This window comes from Trichomycterus rosablanca, chromosome 6, assembly GCF_030014385.1.
Source record: "Trichomycterus rosablanca isolate fTriRos1 chromosome 6, fTriRos1.hap1, whole genome shotgun sequence".
NCBI classification, from domain to species: Eukaryota; Metazoa; Chordata; class Actinopteri; order Siluriformes; family Trichomycteridae; genus Trichomycterus; species Trichomycterus rosablanca.
In genome coordinates this window covers 42,811,690-42,832,025 of record NC_085993.1, presented here as the reverse complement: position 1 = coordinate 42,832,025, position 20,336 = coordinate 42,811,690, and the positions used below count along the sequence as shown (strand labels likewise).

The 20,336-nt window shown below is 37.9% G+C and overlaps 3 protein-coding genes across 3 annotated transcripts; 1 reads left to right on the top strand and 2 right to left on the bottom strand.

Annotated features, from left to right (window-relative positions):
- Positions 1-509: 509 nt before the first annotated feature.
- LOC134316595 (histone H1.10) lies at positions 510-1,607 on the bottom strand. Its single transcript, XM_062996999.1, has one exon. The coding sequence runs from the start codon at positions 1,557-1,559 to the stop codon at positions 939-941; it is 621 nt and encodes a 206-aa protein (XP_062853069.1). The 5' UTR covers positions 1,560-1,607; the 3' UTR covers positions 510-938.
- A 1,892-nt stretch (positions 1,608-3,499) lies between these two features.
- On the bottom strand, positions 3,500-8,491 carry LOC134316593 (ras-related protein rab7-like). The gene is made up of 6 exons (XM_062996998.1): positions 8,433-8,491; positions 7,853-7,910; positions 6,223-6,349; positions 5,743-5,961; positions 4,087-4,215; positions 3,500-3,985 (listed from the first exon to the last, which is right to left on the bottom strand). Exons 2-6 carry the CDS (start codon positions 7,903-7,905, stop codon positions 3,890-3,892), a joined length of 624 nt encoding a protein of 207 aa, XP_062853068.1. The 5' UTR covers positions 7,906-7,910; positions 8,433-8,491; the 3' UTR covers positions 3,500-3,889.
- Positions 8,492-14,518: 6,027 nt separating this feature from the next.
- On the top strand, positions 14,519-19,854 carry si:ch211-157b11.8 (microfibril-associated glycoprotein 4). Its single transcript, XM_062996997.1, has 6 exons — positions 14,519-14,746; positions 15,788-15,974; positions 17,260-17,361; positions 17,475-17,587; positions 18,592-18,854; positions 19,524-19,854. Exons 1-6 carry the CDS (start codon positions 14,519-14,521, stop codon positions 19,852-19,854), a joined length of 1,224 nt encoding a protein of 407 aa, XP_062853067.1.
- Positions 19,855-20,336: the final 482 nt, after the last annotated feature.

The window sequence follows — 20,336 nt, the reverse complement described above, 5'->3', positions numbered from 1 at the left end:
TAATTATTAACGGTTCAGCTGGCATAAATCATTCTAAAAATGTCAGCCACATACATTCATGTAAACGTAAACTGCAAATTAAGCTAATGTTAAAATAGTGTAAACATGAAGAAAAGCCTAAACGAGTCAAAAACAAAAACAAAGGACAGACAGTCAGACAGACATACAGACTCTTTATATTATCTTTCTATCAAGTACTCTTTAGTCATTTGGCTGTTTCAGTCTAAAAGCATCATTTTGCCTTTATTTCTACATTTCTTTCCTAAAACATGTGTTTTAGATTTTCTTTTGATATACACTCTAAATTGTATCATTATAGTTAATTTTATATTTTTGGCTCATATACAAATACAATATGTGTGGTTTAAACTTGATTATTATTCATAGACCTTAGAGAGTCTAAGGGTATGCAGCACTTTACCTTTATTATTATTGTTGTTGTTACATTCAGCTTGTGCACAAACTGCCACCAATGATGGTTTATATAAAAAAATACAAAATGTGACTGCTTTAGGAATAAAACAACATAACATTTTTATTTTGTATTTAATTTTCACTTTTTACTATAAGACAGTTCACAAGAAGGTAAATTTAATCATTGTTATAAAAAAATAAAAATAAAAAAAAGCATATTTTTATTTTGTATTTAATTTTCACTTTCAACTATAAGACAGTTCACAAGAAGGTAAATTTAATCATTGGTTAAAAAAATAAAAATAAAAAAAGCATATTTTTATTTTGCATTTAATTTTCACTTTCAACTATAAGACAGTTCACAAGAAGGTAAATTTACTCATTAATAAAATAAAAAAGCATATTTTAAAAGTGCAAGCCTGTTTGTATGTACATTAATTTCTTACATTTGCATAGTTGTGTAATCTAAAGCAATCAGACCAAACGATCATGAGAGAATAATGGCTGTAGGTTCCAAAAATAGTTTACGACTTTTGGTGAGTTTTTTTAATCTGCTTGATCTTCTTGGTCTTGGCCACCTTTTTCTTCTTCTTTGCAGCAGAGACTTCTGGCTTTTTACCCGTTTTCTTTGCTTTGGAGGGTTTCTTGACGGCTGAGGTGGTCTTCTTCACGCCTGTCTTCTTCTCCCCGGCTTTATCAGATGGCTTTTTGCTGGGTTTTGCAGTCTTCCTCGGTTTAGCTGATGTTTCCTTGGTCTTGACTTTGTTTTTGTTGAGTTTGAAGGAGCCGTTAGCTCCGAGTCCCTTCACCTGCACGAGCGTGTCGTTAAGCAGCAGCGCGCGGATGGAGGAGCGCAGGTACACGCGCCCGTGCTGCTGATCGAACCAGCTCTCCTTCCGCGCCTCTTTATAGATCCTCACCAGAGACGAGCCGCCTCTCTCCCCCAAACTCCTTATGGTATCGATCACCAGCTGGCTGTACTTTCCAGGCCCTTTGCTCTTCTTGGGCTTTTTCCTTGCAGAGTTAGGCTTTACGACCTGCTTGGCTTTACTGGCAGGTGACTTTTTCTTATTGGCTGCTGGTTTTGCAGGTGCTGATGGTGTACCTGGTGCTGCTGGTGCCATTTCCTCCATCTGAGAAGACATACTGAAAGTCTATTGCTCACACACAACGAGTCAGCGATGCCAGCTCAATCCCCTGTGAGACGCTAGCAGAAATGAGTATCGACTTATTATCTGCGACGCGCGGACGTAATTGAGAACAACAACACAGAACGCGAGCACAAGCCTGAAGTTGTGTTTTTGTCTCTTAGTTTAAGATCCGTTATCCAGCAAGTTCTCATCCGATCTGGACTAAATTAGTTCATAGTATAAAAAGCAATCTGTGCTGTATTCGTTACTGTGCTAAAAGCTCAAAAGTGTCGTTATTTTTGTTAAAAAACGAATAAACAGCAGGTCGCACACCTTCCACACAATGTAATAGAGGGAGGGGGGTCCGAATTAAAATGCCAATATTTATTAAATCGTGCAGATACACAAAGTTTAGTGAGCAGACAATAAAAGTAGAGGTTGTAAATTACTTAAAACAAAGTAAGGTTTTACTTTTTCACCAAATATTTGTAAAATATTTTAGGTTTCATCTCTATAAACTAGCACATAAAACGCCCTCAAGTGGCCGTGTGGTGACAAACTTAGTTTCCTGTTGATTCGCAGCAAAGTAAAAAGTTGGAACCTCATTACGAAGCGTGGATTTCTAATATTATTAGAATATTATTCTAGTATTATTATTTACGTTATTTTTTTATTTATAAAATGTAGTCTAATCTTCATCCCAGTCTTAACAGACAAACCAAATCTAAACAACTAACAAATAGTCTGGTCTGGAAAAAAACACTGAACTGTTGTACCCATTATTAGTCTTGAGGGGCCAGTCGTGGTCTCTAAAAAGACTTTTGTCTGCTGACAGTTGGCATTTGTACTGAAAATGAGTCCTTTCTAAACAATGGAAAAGTGACACACAAAAAAGCATTATTAAGTATATAAACCTAAATTATCAAAGTGAATGTTTGATATTAATGTTCTTATGATCTTCCAAAACAAATCTCATTATTGTTGCAACCATTTCCTATAGTATATATTATATATTATACTCCAACTTTATTATCCCCATAGATATTAGCAAAGACACACAGTACTAAACTTTAGAGTTTCTGTGGTTATAGTGAACAGATAAATTTTGGACAAATATTGCCTTTTCAAATAATAAACTCCTACTGGAACATGTGGATGGTGGAATCAGAACTAGTGAGACCCAGACCCAAAGTGCCTTGGATGAACATTCTAGACTGGTGGTTGAGGTGTAATAATTTTGGGACTGATTATGGTTTTCTATAAATTGTGACAGTAAGCAATTGAGAGTTAACAGTGGCAACCTGGCAGAGGTGGGGTTTGAACCACCAACCTTCTGATCACTAGTCCAGTACCTTAACCACTGAACCCTAACACCGGGTACTGTTGACTAACTAATTTATGCTTTATACAATACCACATTAAATTTGTACCCTGCTGCTGTCAGTAATGTCTGTTGCAATACAAATAGTGATTATTTAATCATATACAGTACAATGTAATGTCTATACAAATAATCAACTGTTGGTAGTATTACATCAGTAATCAGAGACCATTACCCCATACTGGGCATGACAGATGACAATATACACAAGATCTCCCTCCACAATGGGTGCCAATTTATTAAGTACAGCTACCTTGTACCCATGCTTGTTGTCCTTTTATAACCTTAACTTCTAAGATATGTAATAAACTCTATAAAAAGACACAATGTTCCTAAAAGACATGATGTTTACTATATATGTGATCAATGGAATCTGCTTAAGACATACATGGTTAGAATTTTTATAGGCTTGCTAACAATTGTGATCACTTCTGGTTCATAATTTTTAGTTTTAAAGTAACCCATTTCTAAAAGAAGACCAACAAACTTCTTTGGTTTGTTGGTCCTCAGTCAGATAACTCAGTGTTTATTATTACAAATTAGTTTGATCAATACATATAGATACAGACATAGCTAAAATGGTGAAATGTTTAATTGTAACCTACATTAGCCCCAACAAATTGAGTGCCAACAAAAAGCTGAATACAGTAATATAATAAACAGAGAATAAACTAATAGGCTGAGTGATAAATGTGTGGAAACCTGTGCTCCAGTGTGAAACCTTGTAAAAAAATAAACAATTTTAACAATTGTAGAAGAATGTTGCATTTTTGTAAATGAGGCTTAATTTCACTATAATTTCTTTCAGTTTTCTGCCAGCCTGTTGTCTTACCCAAGAAGAGTTAATTAGCTAGACAATGAATAAAAGTGTGTATGCCTTTGAGTAAAAGTCTAAACAAAAAGATTAGAATGTGCAAATCTGTTTCCATCAAACAGTTCATGTTAGTGTCTATGTAAACATGTCTCAGCAGCTGCAGCTTTGCTCTGATGAGCTTGAGCTGCTGTTTCGGTCCAACTTAATCGGCTCAGGAAACTCATTATACAGCTCCACTTCGGTCTCCTAGAGCCAGGGAGAGAAAGAAATAACAACCGATTACAGTGCTGTCTATGAATGGGCAACAAGTAGTTATGCTGTTCTACGTAACATTGCTTTCAGCTAACCTGTTTTAAGGCATTGCTGGCAATAGTTTGAAATGCCTGTTCCACATTTATGGCCTCTTTTGCACTGGTTTCAAAGTAGGGTATGTTGTTTTTACTCTGACACCAGGCCTGTGCTCGCTTTGTCAACACCTGAAATACAGATACAATACTGTCATTATTTATAGCTTACACACATTTTTGCACAGACTGAACAATTTATTCTGGAAGAATTTGCCCCTGTCTATAGAAATAACCTATACACAGTCTAATCCAAAACCTTGAACATCCCTGGTCAAATATCATGCATTAAATTCAATAATAATTATTATTAGGTTCTGCTAGCCAAATTTTTTGTGACCATAAACAGTGTTTTTTCAGAACATCCTTTTTCTGTTTGGGTCATCAGGCGTCATAATGACATTATTCATTCATAGAAATAATCATTATTTCTCAAATTCTACACAATAAAGCTGCATTCTGGTTAACTTGGGTTTCGAGTGAGAGGTTATGTTTGATTTGATTGAAGATTAATTTGTTTGTCTTCTTTGCCATCCAAGGTACTTTCAAAAGTCTTCACCAGCACCAAAATTTAAAAGCATTAATATTCCTGTCCTGCTTTTTTATTGTCACATCCGTAAAGAACCACAGAGAAGACCATAGTCGGAACAATTCCAATCTTTGTTTGGAAAAAAAATCATTACATCTGAAGATGTTTTCCAGTCTGTGTTGTATTTCCTGACTGCTAAATCCTTTGCTAATAATAATTGATCCAAGTAGCCAAAAGCTATCCACCACATCCTCTCCATCAGTGGTAAAGTTATTGATCTTGCCTGTTTTCATGACTTTTGTCTTTTTCATACTGAGCTGAAGTCCAATATATTCAGTCTGTTCTGTAACTTATTAACTTAACTTATTTTAAGGGCCCTCATATTTGTGCCAAAACTGTTCCGTCATCTGCATATGGTAGGTTATTAATGTTCAGACAACGACGACCACGGACTGTTAAGCAGCTGAAGTCTTGTCTCAACAGTCTTGAATTTTATGGCAAGATCTTACAATCATAAACTGCAACAATTAGTATTCTCAGTTCCCGAATTGAAATGGTGATGTAACAGAATTGCAAAACACACATACATACACACATACACATATACACACACACACACACATATACACACACACACACACACACACACACACACACACACACACACACGTGTGTATTAAATAAAGTTTTTTCAATCTATTAAAAAAATCTGTGTGTGCTATAACAATAGTGTTATTATATAAGCCAGAATTACATGACAAACAGACCACATTTTATGGGTAATAAATGTGAAAATCCAGTAAAAACTGCATATTTCTTTGCAAGTGTGCAAATATAAATACATATAGGTGAATTACAAACACTACAAACAGCCCAAAAAAAATTAATGTGGGCCTTACAAGTATTAAAATGCATTAATGCATCAATGTACAATAATGCATTGATTTAGGATACATAACAAAATCTGCCTTACAAAGTCATGTTAGGTTTTAGGACAGGCAGCTTGTGTCATGTAGTTAATCATTACAATTTAGTATGCAAACATAATTTATTGAACTTGTTTACAGTAATTTTTTATAGGGACTACATTTTTCTACTATTAACTATCATTAGGTTAACATTGTACCAACCTGTCTGTTTTCCAGGTCAACCTTGTTGCCGAGCACCACAAAAGGGAAGTTGTCTGGGTCGCGAGGGCTAGCTTGAATCAAAAACTCATCTCTCCAGGAGTCCAGCGTTTTAAAGGTGGTGGGAGCAGTGACATCAAAAACCAGCACACAACAGTCAGCCCCACGATAAAATGCCACTCCCAGAGACTGAAACCGCTCCTGTCCAGCTGTGTCCCAAATCTGTTCAAGACAGAAGCAGTATGAATAATGGGATTTGGGAATTAATTAAATCACATATGTCTGGTTATTAAATGTTGATACATTTTGTTTATACAAAGTCCAAAGACAAAACTAATACATTAACTAATATTAACTAATAACTCATAATCTGAAAAGGGGAAATACAGCTATAAAACTGTACAATAAACCACTTTAATATATAAATCAGGTGTAAAGGTGTAATTAGACAATAATTGATTTATTAATTGTTTAAGTAATTACCTGTAGAGTAACAAGTTTGTCTTCAACCATCACTTCTTTTGTCAAAAAGTCAGCTCCTATTGTAGCTTTGTACTGATTACTGAACTTTTTGTTAACATACTGGTTCATTAATGATGTTTTTCCAACACTGCAGAGAGAGAAAGAGAGAGAAAAGGTGAGAAAGTGAATGAGAGAGACAGAGAGAACTTAAATGAGGAAATAGGAATTTCCAACACTTTTGGTGAAATATGTAACTTTCTCATATTTTTTTTATTTTTTTTAGACCAGGGTTGCAAAATATTAATATAATTAATACAACACTTAGAATTCAAATTAAGCTGATGTAAAATGACAATGCTCAAAGTGGTCCATATAAGGGCCCTCATTCATTAGTTATGTTAAGGTCAGCAAAAAAAAATACTACAACTATAAAAAAAATGGTCAGAGGTTTAAAGCTGAAATGCTAAAGTGAGACTGGGCTGTTCAAATACTTGCGCATGAGGGGACAGATTACAAAACTAGCTGAACCAACCTAAAGAAACAAGAACATTTCTACCTGCTTATTGTTAAACTATTGACAAATATTATTACTAGCAAGAACTGCTTGCTAAGTGGTTCAGTGCCCTAACAGAAAGATTACAGTAAAAACTGTATTCAAATCAAATTTTAAACTTAACCCTGTTTGTTGGGTTTTCTATATGCTCCAACAGACCAGATGTAAGAGAATGCTTTGGAAGAATTTTTCAAGCATTTATGGGTCATGTTACTGTGCATCTATAATATTGTCATTAAAATAAAAAAATAAAAATTAAGATGCTGCAGATGTATTACTTTGTCCCTCAAGAGCCTTATTTATGTTTACTTTTGTCACATTATCATAAGTATATTAATTAAGTCACTATGCTATTTTGCTATTGTAACAGGATGTAACGATACACTCTACCCACGATGCGATTCACGATACTGGGTTCACGATGCGATTTTTTCCCGATTTTTTTAACTGAAATTGAGGACAAATTATGACAAAGTTTCCTTTTATTATTTCTCTTTTAAAAAAGGAAACAAAATACTGTATTTGTGATTATCTTTTATTTATCCAAATAATTAATGCCCTTTTATTTCAGAGGTAGGTACAAACTATGCAAAACAATTTTGAATTAAGCCCAATTTGGCTGAAAAACCCCAAATTTGGCAACCAGGCATATAGCGCCAGTGACGTAAACCAGGCCAGGTATATAGCGCCAGTGCCCTCTGCTGTTTCAAGTGAATATTGATTCATTTTACATGTCAAATCGAGTTAAATAGTGGAATTTTTGAATCAGTTATTACCTGTCTTGCGGTGAATCGTTACATCCCTAATCAACAGGAAACTCAGTTGGCTACCATTAACTGAATGAATAATGATGAGAATGAAAATTGCCATACATTCCATTTGTGAGTATCATCTTAAGAATAGCTGTTTCAACTAGGACCTAATGTCTCTGCCTATATTGCCTAAGTGCAAAATCAGTTTTAAACATCAGATGCCCCATCATCATCCAGTATATGAAAACTGTAGTTGTGTTGTTACAATGACAGTGTGTGGGTGCAAAAAACGTGCACTTTGGCCTCAATCTACATCATGACACTAAAATCACACATATGCACTTACCCTGAGTCACCAAGGATGATGACTTTCAACAGAACTTTCTTCCTGGATGCCATGCTGACTGGGATTAAGAAAACATGTTTAAATAACATATTACACACTGTTTAAATATAAAACCACTGTTCCTAGGGTAAGTACAGCAAATTATGTAAGACATGCCTGTAAATATAAACAAACGAACAATATGTAATACCTGCTCTGAAATAAATACACAGATACAATAAATCACACACACACACACACACACACACACACACACACACACACACACACACACACACACACACACACACACACACACACACACACACACACACACACACACACACACACACACACACACACACACACACACACACACACACAGGTATGGTTCAGTCAGAGCAGATGTGTTTACTGCTTGTTAGCTGTAAGTGAACATGTTACCTCTCGCCCATTTCTGTTTAAAAGCAACCTAATATAAAACGCTACTGTTTAAAACTACACTAATTTTATAATTAAATTAGTTTAAATACTTGTTACACCGTGTTTATGTCTTACTTATGTCAAGTATTTAAAAAGGCTGTCGAATTAACACTCTTACTTGTATTTTCTTGCTGGTCTCTCGTCTTCCTTCTCTCACTTCCTCCTCACATTCCCGTGACAACACTGATGACGTGCGAGCACGTGTCCATACCCATTAAACCCGCCCAGATTAATCTGATTGGTCATAATAAACCATATAATACCAAGCTGTGGCGGATCCAGACCAATCAGAGGGCGAGTTTCAGGTCCTGGGTTCGATCCCCAGGTGGGGCGGTGCGGGTCCTTTCTGTGTGGAGTTTGCATGTTCTCCCCATGTCTGCGTGGGTTGCCTCCGGGAGCTCCGGTTTCCTCCCACAGTCCACAGACATGCAGTGAGGTGAACTGGAGATTGTCAAAAATTGTCAAAAAGCTTTGGCATAAGCTTTTTCTACTAATAAAATACCCAAACAAGAACGTTCTCCTTTGGTGTCTGCACTGCCGCATTAAGAGCCACCTGCCACCTGTATTCCAATTCGGGGGTGGCACGGTGGCTTAGTGGGTAGCACTGTCGCCTCACAGTAAGAAGGTCATGGAGTCAATCCACAGGTGGGGCGGTCTGGGTCCTTTCCGTTTGGAGTTTGCATGTTCTCCCCGTGTCTGCGTGGGTTTCCTCCGGGAGCTCCGGTTTCCTCCCACAGTCCAAAGACATGCAGTGACGTGAACTGGAGATACAAAATTGTCCATGACTGTGTTTAACATTAAACTTGTGAACTGATGAATCTTATGTAATGAGTAACTACTGCTCCTGTCATGAATGTAACCAAAGTGTAAAACATGATGTTAAAATCCCAATAAACAAACAAACAACTTTAACCCTTAGTATTAAACTGAAACTGTCACACATTAAAAAATTTCATCCATCACCCAGTAAAATGTGTTAAAACAGAAAACCATGAGAATGTGTGGATACAAACAACCAAAGACCATACAGAATCCATTCAGTGTACATTATTTATAGAAACAGATGTTAGTAATATTCGTGTTTGTGAACTCAACTGGTGGGACTAGTTTGTTGTTATGTAACTTGTGGAACTATGGAAATGTGAGGCTGGAGTGATTGGTTCAGGTTTCTTAGACATTTTCCTTGCAAAAAGCTTTGGCATAAGCGTTTTCTACTAATAAAATAGCCAAAAAAGAATGTTTTCCTTTGGTGTCTGCATTGCCGCATTAAGAGACATCTGCCACCTGTATTCCCATTTGGGGGCGGCACGGTGGCTTAGTGGGTAGCACTGACAGTAAGAAGGTCCTGAGTTCGATCCCCAGGTGGGGCAGCCTGAGTCCTTTCTGTGTGGAGTTTGCATGTTCTCCCCATGTCTGCGTGGGTTTCCTCCGGGTGCTCCGGTTTCCTCCCACAGACCACAGACTTGCAGTGAGGTGAATTGGAGATACAAAATTGTCCATGACTGTGTTTAACATTAAACTTGTGAACTGATTAACCTTGAGTAATGAGTAACTACTGCTCCTGCTATGAATGTAACCAACGTATAAAACATGACATTAAAATCCCAATAAATAAACAAACAACTTTAGCTTTTAGTATTAAACTGAGTCACTCATTAAAATATTTTGTGATTAACCGTCTATCACTCAATAAAAAGCGTTAAAACAGAAAACAGAAAACTATGAGAATGTGTGGATACAAACACCCAAAGACCATACAGAATCCATCCAGTGTACATTATTTATAGAAACACATGTTACTAATATTCGTGTTTGTGAACTCAAGTGGTGGGACTAGTTTGTTGTTATGCTAACTTGTGGAACTATGAAAAAGATTGGTGTAAGGTGAATAGGAGATACAAAATTGTCCATGACGTGTTTGACATCTAACTTGTGAATTGATGAATCTTGTGTAATGAGTAACTGTCCTGTCAAGAATGTAAACAAAGTGTGCAAAACATGACATTAAAATCCTAATAAATAAATAAAATATTCCATTTCATCCCAAAGGTGGTGGGTGGATGGTGTTAAGATCAAGGCAAACAGCATTCTTCGGGGAATGGATTTATGTTGCTCCAGAGTCCAATGTCTAAGGTCAAGCTGTTATTCGCACATGATGATTATACACTTAGGTAGAGCTGCTTGACTATAAAAACCATAAACCTACTAATAAATAATAAGTATGCTGGTTTTGCTACCAAATACATTTTAGAACTTACTAAGTGTTGCAACTGAGGCTTGAGGATTTTTTGTGCTTTGCTCATAAGCAGTTACCAGTTTTGTCGCGTGGTCTTCCACAACAGTAGACCTTCTAGATTTATCCACTTTTGCCATTATTACACTGGGGGGCACAGTGGCACAGCAGGTAATCTTGGTGCCAAACAGCTCCTTGCTTGTTAGAGTTTTGTAGATTTACTTCTATGTGCATGTGGGTCTTTTCCTGGTTCTCTGGCTTTCTTTTACCTCACAAATACAGTGTATCACAAAAGTGAGTACACCCCTCACATTTCTGCAAATATTTTATTATATCTTTTCATGGGACAACACTAAAGACATGAAACTTGGATATAACTTAGAGTAGTCAGTGTACAGCTTGTATAGCAGTGTAGATTTACTGTCTTCTGAAAATAACTCAACACACAGCCATTAATGTCTAAATAGCTGGCAACATAAGTGAGTACACCCCACAGTGAACATGTCCAAATTGTGCCCAAATATGTCGTTGTCCCTCCCTGGTGTCATGTGTCAAGGTCCCAGGTGTAAATGGGGAGCAGGGCTGTTAAATTTGGTGTTTTGGGTACAATTCTCTCATACTGGCCACTGGATATTCAACATGGCACCTCATGGCAAAGAACTCTCTGAGGATGTGAGAAATAGAATTGTTGCTCTCCACAAAGATGGCCTGGGCTATAAGAAGATTGCTAACACCCTGAAACTGAGCTACAGCATGGTGGCCAAGGTCATACAGCGGTTTTCCAGGACAGGTTCCACTCGGAACAGGCTTCGCCAGGCTCGACCAAAGAAGTTGAGTCCACGTGTTCGGCGTCATATCCAGAGGTTGGCTTTAAAAAATAGACACATGAGTGCTGCCAGCATTGCTGCAGAGGTTGAAGATGTGGGAGGTCAGCCTGTCAGTGCTCAGACCACACTGTATCAACTCGGTCTGCATGGTCGTCATCCCAGAAGGAAGCTGACGCACAAGAAAGCCAGCAAACAGTTTGCTGAAAACAAGCAGTCCAAGAACATGGACTGATGACAGTCTGACGACACCAAGATAAACTTGTTTGGCTCAGATGGTGTCCAGCATGTGTGGCGGCGCCCAGGTGAGAAGTACCAAGACAACTGTATCTTGCCTACAGTCAAGCATGGTGGTGGTAGCATCATGGTCTTGGGCTGCATGAGTGTTGCAGGCACTGGGGAGCTGCAGTTCATTGAGGGAAACATGAATTCCAACATGTACTGTGACATTCTGAAACAGAGCATGATCCCCTCCCTTCGAAAACTGGCAAAAACTCATGGCAGTTTTCCAACAGGATAACGACCCCAAACACAAACCTCCAAGATGACAACTGCCTTGCTGAGGAAGCTGAAGGTAAAGGTGATGGACTAAACCCAATTGAGCACCTGTGGCGCATCCTCAAGTGGAAGGTGGAGGAGTTCAAGGTGTCGAACATCCAAAAGCTCCGTGATGTCATCATGGAGGAGTGGAAGAGGATTCCAGTAGCAACCTGTGCAGCTCTGGTGAATTCCATGCCCAGGAGGGTTAAGGCAGTGCTGGATAATAATGGTGGTCACACAAAATATTGACACTTTGGGCACAATTTGGACATGTTCACTGTGGGGTGTACTCACTTATGTTGCCAGCCATTTAGACATTAATGGCTGTGTGTTGAGTTATTTTTAGAAGACAGTAAATCTGCACCGCTATACAAGTTGTACACTGACTACTCTAAGTTATATCCAAGTTTTATTTCTATAGTGTTGTCCCATGAAAAGATATAATGAAATATTTGCAGAAATGTGAGGGGTGTACTCACTTTTGTGATACACTGTACATACCAGCAGGCTGAATGGCATTAATAAATTGCCCCTAGGTGTGAGTGAGTGAGTACATTTGTGTGTAGTATAAGTCCTGTAATGAATGTAGTGTTTCTAGAACAGATCTCAGACCCACTGTGATTCTCTTCAAGATAAATTTGTTAAAAGATAAGTTACATTTTAAAACCAAGCAGAATCAGAATCAGACTTTATTGGCCGAGTATGCTCACACATACAAGGAATTTTACTTTGGTTATACAGATGCAAGCAGCGCACGATAAATACAATAAGGACAGTCTTAAACACACACACACACACACACACCCACCCACACACACACACACACACACATATACTCTCTCTCTCTAACACACACTTTCACACATTCATACCTGTAAACAATTAGCATGTGTAATTCACATTATGGGTTAAAGGTGCAGATGTGCAGTTGTGTAATTGTGTAGATTGTGTAATTGTGCAGATGTGTAGATGTGTAATTCACATTATGGGTTAAAGCATTGACTGTGCCACATTGATGGATGATAAATCCTTAATCAACTGAACCTCAATATTTAGGAGTGTGCATACAACACTGTCTATGTAGTGTATGTTTACAGAGTCATTGTAAAGATGCTAGTGTGTACATTCTTTTTTAAAATATGAAACAGTTCTAACTCATGTTTTGATGGTGAATAGAGTAAGAAATTAAATCATTTAAACCTTAACTACAATGATAAAAAGTATATGGTATAATAACAGCACATGAGAAAGAGTGTGCCTGCACCTATTTCAAATGTCTCTATTTAAACAATAAGATTACCATATGATAAATGAGGTAATGTTTGACATTCTATTTAGTATGGTAATGTAGATTTGGCATACATCCTCAAGTAAGTTTATGTTTTTCTCACTGCAGTGCACATGTGCAAATGAAGACATACAAAAGAACTAATTAAGGGCACACGAGGGTAGCATTTAACTGGTTGGCCATACCAAGGTTTCAATCAATCATTCTGTCCTGTGTGGCTGTTTCACTGCCACCTTAAACACAAAGTAAACACACATCTTTAAACCCCACAAGGACATGTCTAGCACCTTTCTCATCTAGAACAAGAAAGGTCAAAAGTCAGAGTGTAGTGGAGGTCAGGTCATTCAGATGGTGTACGTGTGAATGTTTGTTTGTGCAGGGGGAATGTAAATAAAAGCAATAAAGCTTACGAGGAATTCCTCAAATTCTCTTCTTTCTGTTTTATGGCTTTTAGGAAGTTCAACAAACACTACATAGATCACAAAGGAGGTCACGTTAATAGCTTAGTGTACATGTATAAAGCTGTTAATTCATGTTTTTTTCATGGTAATTCAGATTTCTAGTAGCCCTTTGCTGTAGTCAAAATCGCATGGCTCAGCACTTAGATGCCGCAGTAATGCCCAAGCCTGCCACTGCTGAGATCTATGATCCATTTTGTCAGGCTGTCAGTAGGGCGCCTAAACAGGCATGACTGACTTTCTGTAGGGGATGGAAATGCACTGCTGTTACATGCCACAGAGCATGGCAGGATAATTTCTTATCATGCAGTACACTTGTCTGAAATCATCTCCACCAAACCCAGCTAGCAAATTTGTCCAGAAAATAACAGTACAGTTGAGTTACGGGGTGGAAATAAATTTATGTGATCAGTCAAGCAAATTAGTATAGGTAATTGTGTGCTTATGATAGGCAGGGAGCATTACTTCATTATAGAGCAAGAAAAGCAGAGGTATCTAGGAATCTGAGCAAAAAACTTACAAAGAGAGGGAAGGAGGAAAAGGAGGGAGGGATAGCTGAGGGAAAGAAAACATCAGGTAAGCAGAGAAAGACAGCAGAAGAGACAGTGAGATGAGACAGTGAAGGTTACTTCAGAGTAGAGAAAAGTCAGCAAGGGAATTTGTGTAACAACGGCTTAGAAACAAAGAACTGAGCGTTGGAAAGATATGCAACGTCATCTAATGTGGACACTGATTTGGAGGAAAATCAAGAAGCAAATATTTATTAACTAAGACACTGGAGTGCTAAGGAGCCAAAAAAGAGGTTGTTAAAAGGGAGCAGATTTTAGGACAGTTTGGTGAAGTCACTCTCTGTTTTTCCCCATGAGTGGCCTAATCAGTGTTCGTGCGTGTGTATGCTTTTTGCACTGGTTTTTGCTGTGTGTGTGTGTGATGTGTGTATATGTACAGTGTCAGCGGGACAGTTTGGTGGCTAGGCCACTTAACAAAAGGTGTGAGGGGGGATGCAGTGTAACAACGTCTCCCTCAAAAACACACCTCACACACATACGGGACAAAAAACCCCAGGATAATCGGCACAAAAACACTCAGGTAAGTCTTCATACATGTTTTTATGTGCATGTCACAGCTAAGGTCACAAATTTACATACACTTTTAAGTATCCTGCAGATCTTAAGTATTAATAACTTTAATGAATTCCGCAACTTTGCTGCTTTTTATTGAGAAAATAAAATGCATTTAATCTTTTTCACAATGTACTGATAAAATTGGCAAATTTAATTGTTGTGTAATTTACGTGTGTTTTCTATGCAAGTACTAAAAGAAAACACCAAGTCTCACTGTCAACTGCTGCATTACTTTAGATGTTTACTTTGTTTCTGCAATTACAGACCACAATGATAAATTAATATACAATTGCACATACTTGTTTATTTAATAGTTTTTTTATCACATTATCCAATTCCACCTAAAACACTGGACATCCTGGCCAGTTTCTTTCAGGGTGACAAATACCCACACATTTACTCTCTCAAGTTTAAAGGTAAAATAAAACCCAGTACATCAAATCCATGCTTTAGAAGAAGTACTAATGTTGCTACGAGGGATCTTCAAAAAGTTTCTGCACTTTTTTTTTCATTGGAAACAGTGCGGGTGGGAGGAATAGTAATTGGTCGTGTCTGAGAAAATGGAAGAGAGCTTATAGTCTGGATTTAACATCATCTGATCACCTTTTTGGACCGCTTAAAGAAGCTTTAAGAGGAAGATGATTTTCATGTGATGATGATGTGAAAGCAGCGGTGCATCAGTGGCTATACGCTCAACCAACAACATTTTTGCTGATGGCATTAAAAAGTTTATATGACGCTGGGAAAAATGCATCGGAAGGTGACTGTGTAGAAAAGTGAGTTTAAAAAAGTGAGGTAACTTTTTGAAGAACCTTTGTGTAAGGCACCCATTCAACCTCTGTGTACTGTGTTGCCCATATTGTAGTTGACATAAAACAATTTACACATTTCAGTTAAATATGTTTACAATAAAATGTTTAAGAAATGAAAGTGTTTAATAAATGAATCATTTAATCAGTTATTTACTATTAACTTCAATCAGTTGTCTCGTGCATGAATTCTTTAGGCATTATCTATGTCAGAACGTCTGGTGCAGCTGCAGAAATGTATGAAACAGCATGAACCTGCAACAGGAAAGCGAGGCGATGGAGCCGATTCCCTGGCAGCCATTTTGGCTTTGATGACGGCTGTACTGACTGAGTGTGACCTGCACTGCCATAGTCAGAGGCTTAGAGAAATGGCAAGCAGGCTAGGTCAGTGTAATCCACACTTTATATGGTCCTAATGACCACTTCATATATGCACAGAATAGCGGATTAAACAAAAGAGCCAAAACATTAGGACAACTTGCCTAAACTGCTGTCAAAACAGAGCCTTTGACTCTAGAAGACAAAGGAATTCAGTGGTATCTGGTACCAGGTCATTACCAACAGGTCCTTTAACTTCTTTATGTTGCAACATGGATTGTATTAAGGTGCAACTTGGTGTTGTGTAAACAAAACACACCTGCCTGGCCATCTACATAAATTTGAAGAAAACAGGATTTGTTGGACCTGTTCACCTTCTTCCATTGCCCTTATGTCCAGGTGCTGTCAATGTTAAACAAGAGTTAGCACTGGGACTTTCACTGGTCTGCGACTACATGGCCCCATATACAGAAGAGTTTAATGCATTGTGTGTTGTGAAACATGTACCTCATTACCAGTGTTGAAATTCTCAACCGTTTGAGCCACAGTAAACTTTTTGTTGGTTCATGCAAGGCACCATAGCCGTTATGTCCTTTTGCATCATGGCAAGTCAAATTTTTGTATATTATTATAGTGCTTGTTGCATTAGACATTGTCTCAAAACAGCTTAAAGAATCCAGGACTAAAAACCAAGGAACCTGTGTTGAGCAAGCCGAGGGCAATGGTGGCAAGAAAAAAAACTCACTTAAAATTACAATGAAGAAACCTTAAGAGAAACCAGACTCAACAGGGACTTCCAACCACTTTAGGAGTCCTGAAGGATAAAAGAGTCATCAATTAGTCTTGGGCAACAACATGTTGGCTGTTTGTGTCTTGTCCCTCTTTTGACCATTGTCAGTGCAAATGATGTCAGAGATACTATAGCCCACTTAATCTGGCTTGTATCAAAGTCACTCAGGTTTCTATTCGTTCCACATCTGCTGCATTAATCTGGTGTACTATAAGTAACTTACATCAGCTCAACATTTACCATGAACGTAAACATTGCTTAGCACATTTTTTGGGTGGACCTAATGTTTTGGCTCATCTGTGTACATTTAACCTTGTATGTTTTTCTCTCACTCCTCTCACTGTTAAATGAAATCCGTCCTTTTACACACACAGAATGTAAACAAAGGGTAATGGCTGTAGTGCTCTTAGGAATGTGTGATTGCAGCAAAAACTGATACTTAAACAACCTCTAATTAACCCAGGAACAACCTTTAGGCACTCTTTATTTAACCTTTTAACAACTCGTAAACAGAGCAGACCATAAATCAAATAGCCAACGACCATTTCTTATATCTCTTAGAGGGGGCAGCAGTGGGGAGAAATGGACAAAAAGATTTGCTATTGTTGTTAAAGAGCATCACACAGTCTGGCCCAGAACCAGCAATACAAAGACCTCCAACAGGTAAAGTCACACACACATGAACACACCCACATACACAACTAAATGCACACATAAAATATACATGATAAAATCTTTTTTGCTAAGTTTGTGTTGTATTCCTCTGTGTTTGGTAGTGTCCCCTTCTTCAGGACTGTATCCTCAGAGCTGCTATGTGATCTTTGAGTATGGAATCAAAGAGAATGGAATTTATACCATCCAACCAGATCCTCAGCGACCAGCACTAGAGGTAGCACAAATATAATTGTTTAGGTATGAATTCATTACCCAGAATTCACAGGAGGAGATGGACTACCTAGAGTAAAACCACAAACATTGAAGAACATACACAACTTTGTACAAACAATTACTGAAGGTGAAGGTTCCCAGCACTAATTCAGTTGGCTTTTCCATATCACCAGAAAGCTCTTGGCTCATGGTAATGTCATTCAGAAAGCTTCATTTCATCATGATTTGACATCAAGTCTGTCAAACATTCAAGAATTTTAAAGAATTTATGTTTCTACCTTTATAAAGTCCAGTTTTTACATCGATAAAGAACCACAGAGAAGGTGTTTGATTGGAAAGATAAATCATTACATCTGTTTTTTTTCCAATTAATTAAATTTGTTCTGTCAAGTGCCAGCATGTGTCATATTTCCTGACTTTTGAATCCTGCTGTTAATTGATTCAAGTAGCCAAAAGCAGTCCACCACTTTGGCATCTTCTCCATAAGTGGTAAAGTTATTGATTTTTTCCTGTTGTCATTACTATTGTCTTTTTCATACTGAGCTGAAATCCAATATTCTGTTCTGTAACTTCTTATATGGGGCCTCAGGTCTTCCTGATTTTCTGCTATGAGTGTTGTGTCATCTGCATATCGTAGGTTATTGATGTATTTACCAATCCTGAATTCTCAATAACTTTCCTCCAGTCCTGCTTCTCTTATCATATGTACAGTGTACAGGCTAAACAGGACTGATGACACAATGCAGCCTGGTCTAACTCCTTTGCCAATGTGGAACCACTTGTTTGTCATTTTTTGTCATGTCTGTGGCTTGTTGATCAGTGTAAAGACTCCTAATTAGACCTGGTATTACCATCTTCCTGAGGACATTCCATAATTTTGTGTGGTCAATATATTAAAGGATACATATCACATGAATGAGACAGTGAGATCACTGTGAGATCACATATGGTGAGATCAGTGCTCTCATGTTCGTCAATGTATTTCATGCTTCTTTCTTTCTTCAGGTTGTGTGTGATATGGAGTCAGCAGGAGGGGGGTGGACAGTGTTCCAGCGTAGATTTGACGGACAGCTGGATTTTAACCGGACCTGGCAGGAGTATAGGGATGGCTTTGGTTCTTTACAGCGGGAGCACTGGTTAGGGAATGCAGTGCTGCACTCTCTCACAGCCACTGGACAACACACACTCCGTATCACCTTACAGGACTGGTACCATCAGACACGGCATGCCAACTATAACAATTTCAAAGTGGCAGGAGAGAATCAAAGGTATAGATATTTTTTAAACACACTTGCATGCACAGATATTAAATGAGATAACTCATTTATGGTAATTGACTCATTGAGTAAATGATTTGGTCCTAGGTGCATTATACTGTTTTAAATTAAAATGACATTTTGTCATCCTACAATATTCGTTTAGTATGAAAACATTTTTAATGCATTTCAGTAATTTACTTTATTCATTTCTGCTCTATATAGCTTTGGAATAAACAGACATAGTAACAGTTGTTATAGATAAAAGGATCTAATAGAGATGACGTTTTTAATACCATTTTTTTTAGGACGTCCAGCAAACTCATGGTGAGGCGTCCAATTACTTTTAGCCATATGGTCTACTTTGAAAAGGCACATACCAAGATCTATAAGGGCCCACAGTTCACACTGCATTGTCCAGACAATAACCAGTAAAGCCCAAAGAACTATCTATTAAACAATACCGGCTAATATAATCCCTACAGTGAAACATGGTGGTGGCAGCATCAGTGGGGTGCTTTTCAGTGCCAGGAACAGAGAGACTGATAAGAATTGAGGAACTTAGGTTAATGTAATGCACTACTACCAACCTGTAATGCTTATGTACAGTTCTGATCCACATATTAAAAACACAACTGTGCAAAACAGCTCACTTTTTCCTCGTCACATTATACCTTTCAGGTTTCGTCTGACTGCACAGAATTACCAGGGGGATGCAGGTAACGCCCTCAGCTACAGTAAACGCTACAACCACGATGGCAGAGCCTTCAGTACATACGATCACGATCATGACCGCTATACAGGTGGTAACTGTGCTCAGTACTATGGTGCAGGCTGGTGGTTTGATTCCTGTATGGCTGCTAATCTCAATGGGCGCTACTACCGCGGCCGCTACACTGGCATCACAGATGGCATCTACTGGGGGACCTGGTACATCCTCACTGACTCCAGAACAGGGGAGAGATACTCCTTTAAGAGTGTGGAGATGAAAACACGACCAAAAATGCCCTAAAATAATATTCATCTACACAACTTCATGCATGGACACGTTACATTATATATAAGTTTTATTGTTGTACATTATTATGTTGTGAAACATATTTGTTTGTTATCAGTTACAATGTCATATTTAAAAGTATGGAAATATAATCTTATAAATAAACTTCCACAAGGTAAAATGTACATGCAATGTCTTTTGTGGCTCTGTTTTATTTATATGCTACAACCCCAAATCAGAAAAAGTTGGCATACTATGAAAATGCGAAATGGAAATGAGTTTCTTACATTTACTTAGACTTTTATTTGATTGCAGACAGTTTGAACCCAAAATATTTCATGTTTTGTCTGGTCAACTTCATTTCATTTGTTAATATACATCCATTCCTGCATTTCAGGCCTGCAACACATTCCAAAAAAAGTTTGGACGTGGGCAATTTAGGGCTAGTAATGAGGTGAAAAAACTAAGATGGCCCTCAGACGGCACTGCATCAAGAA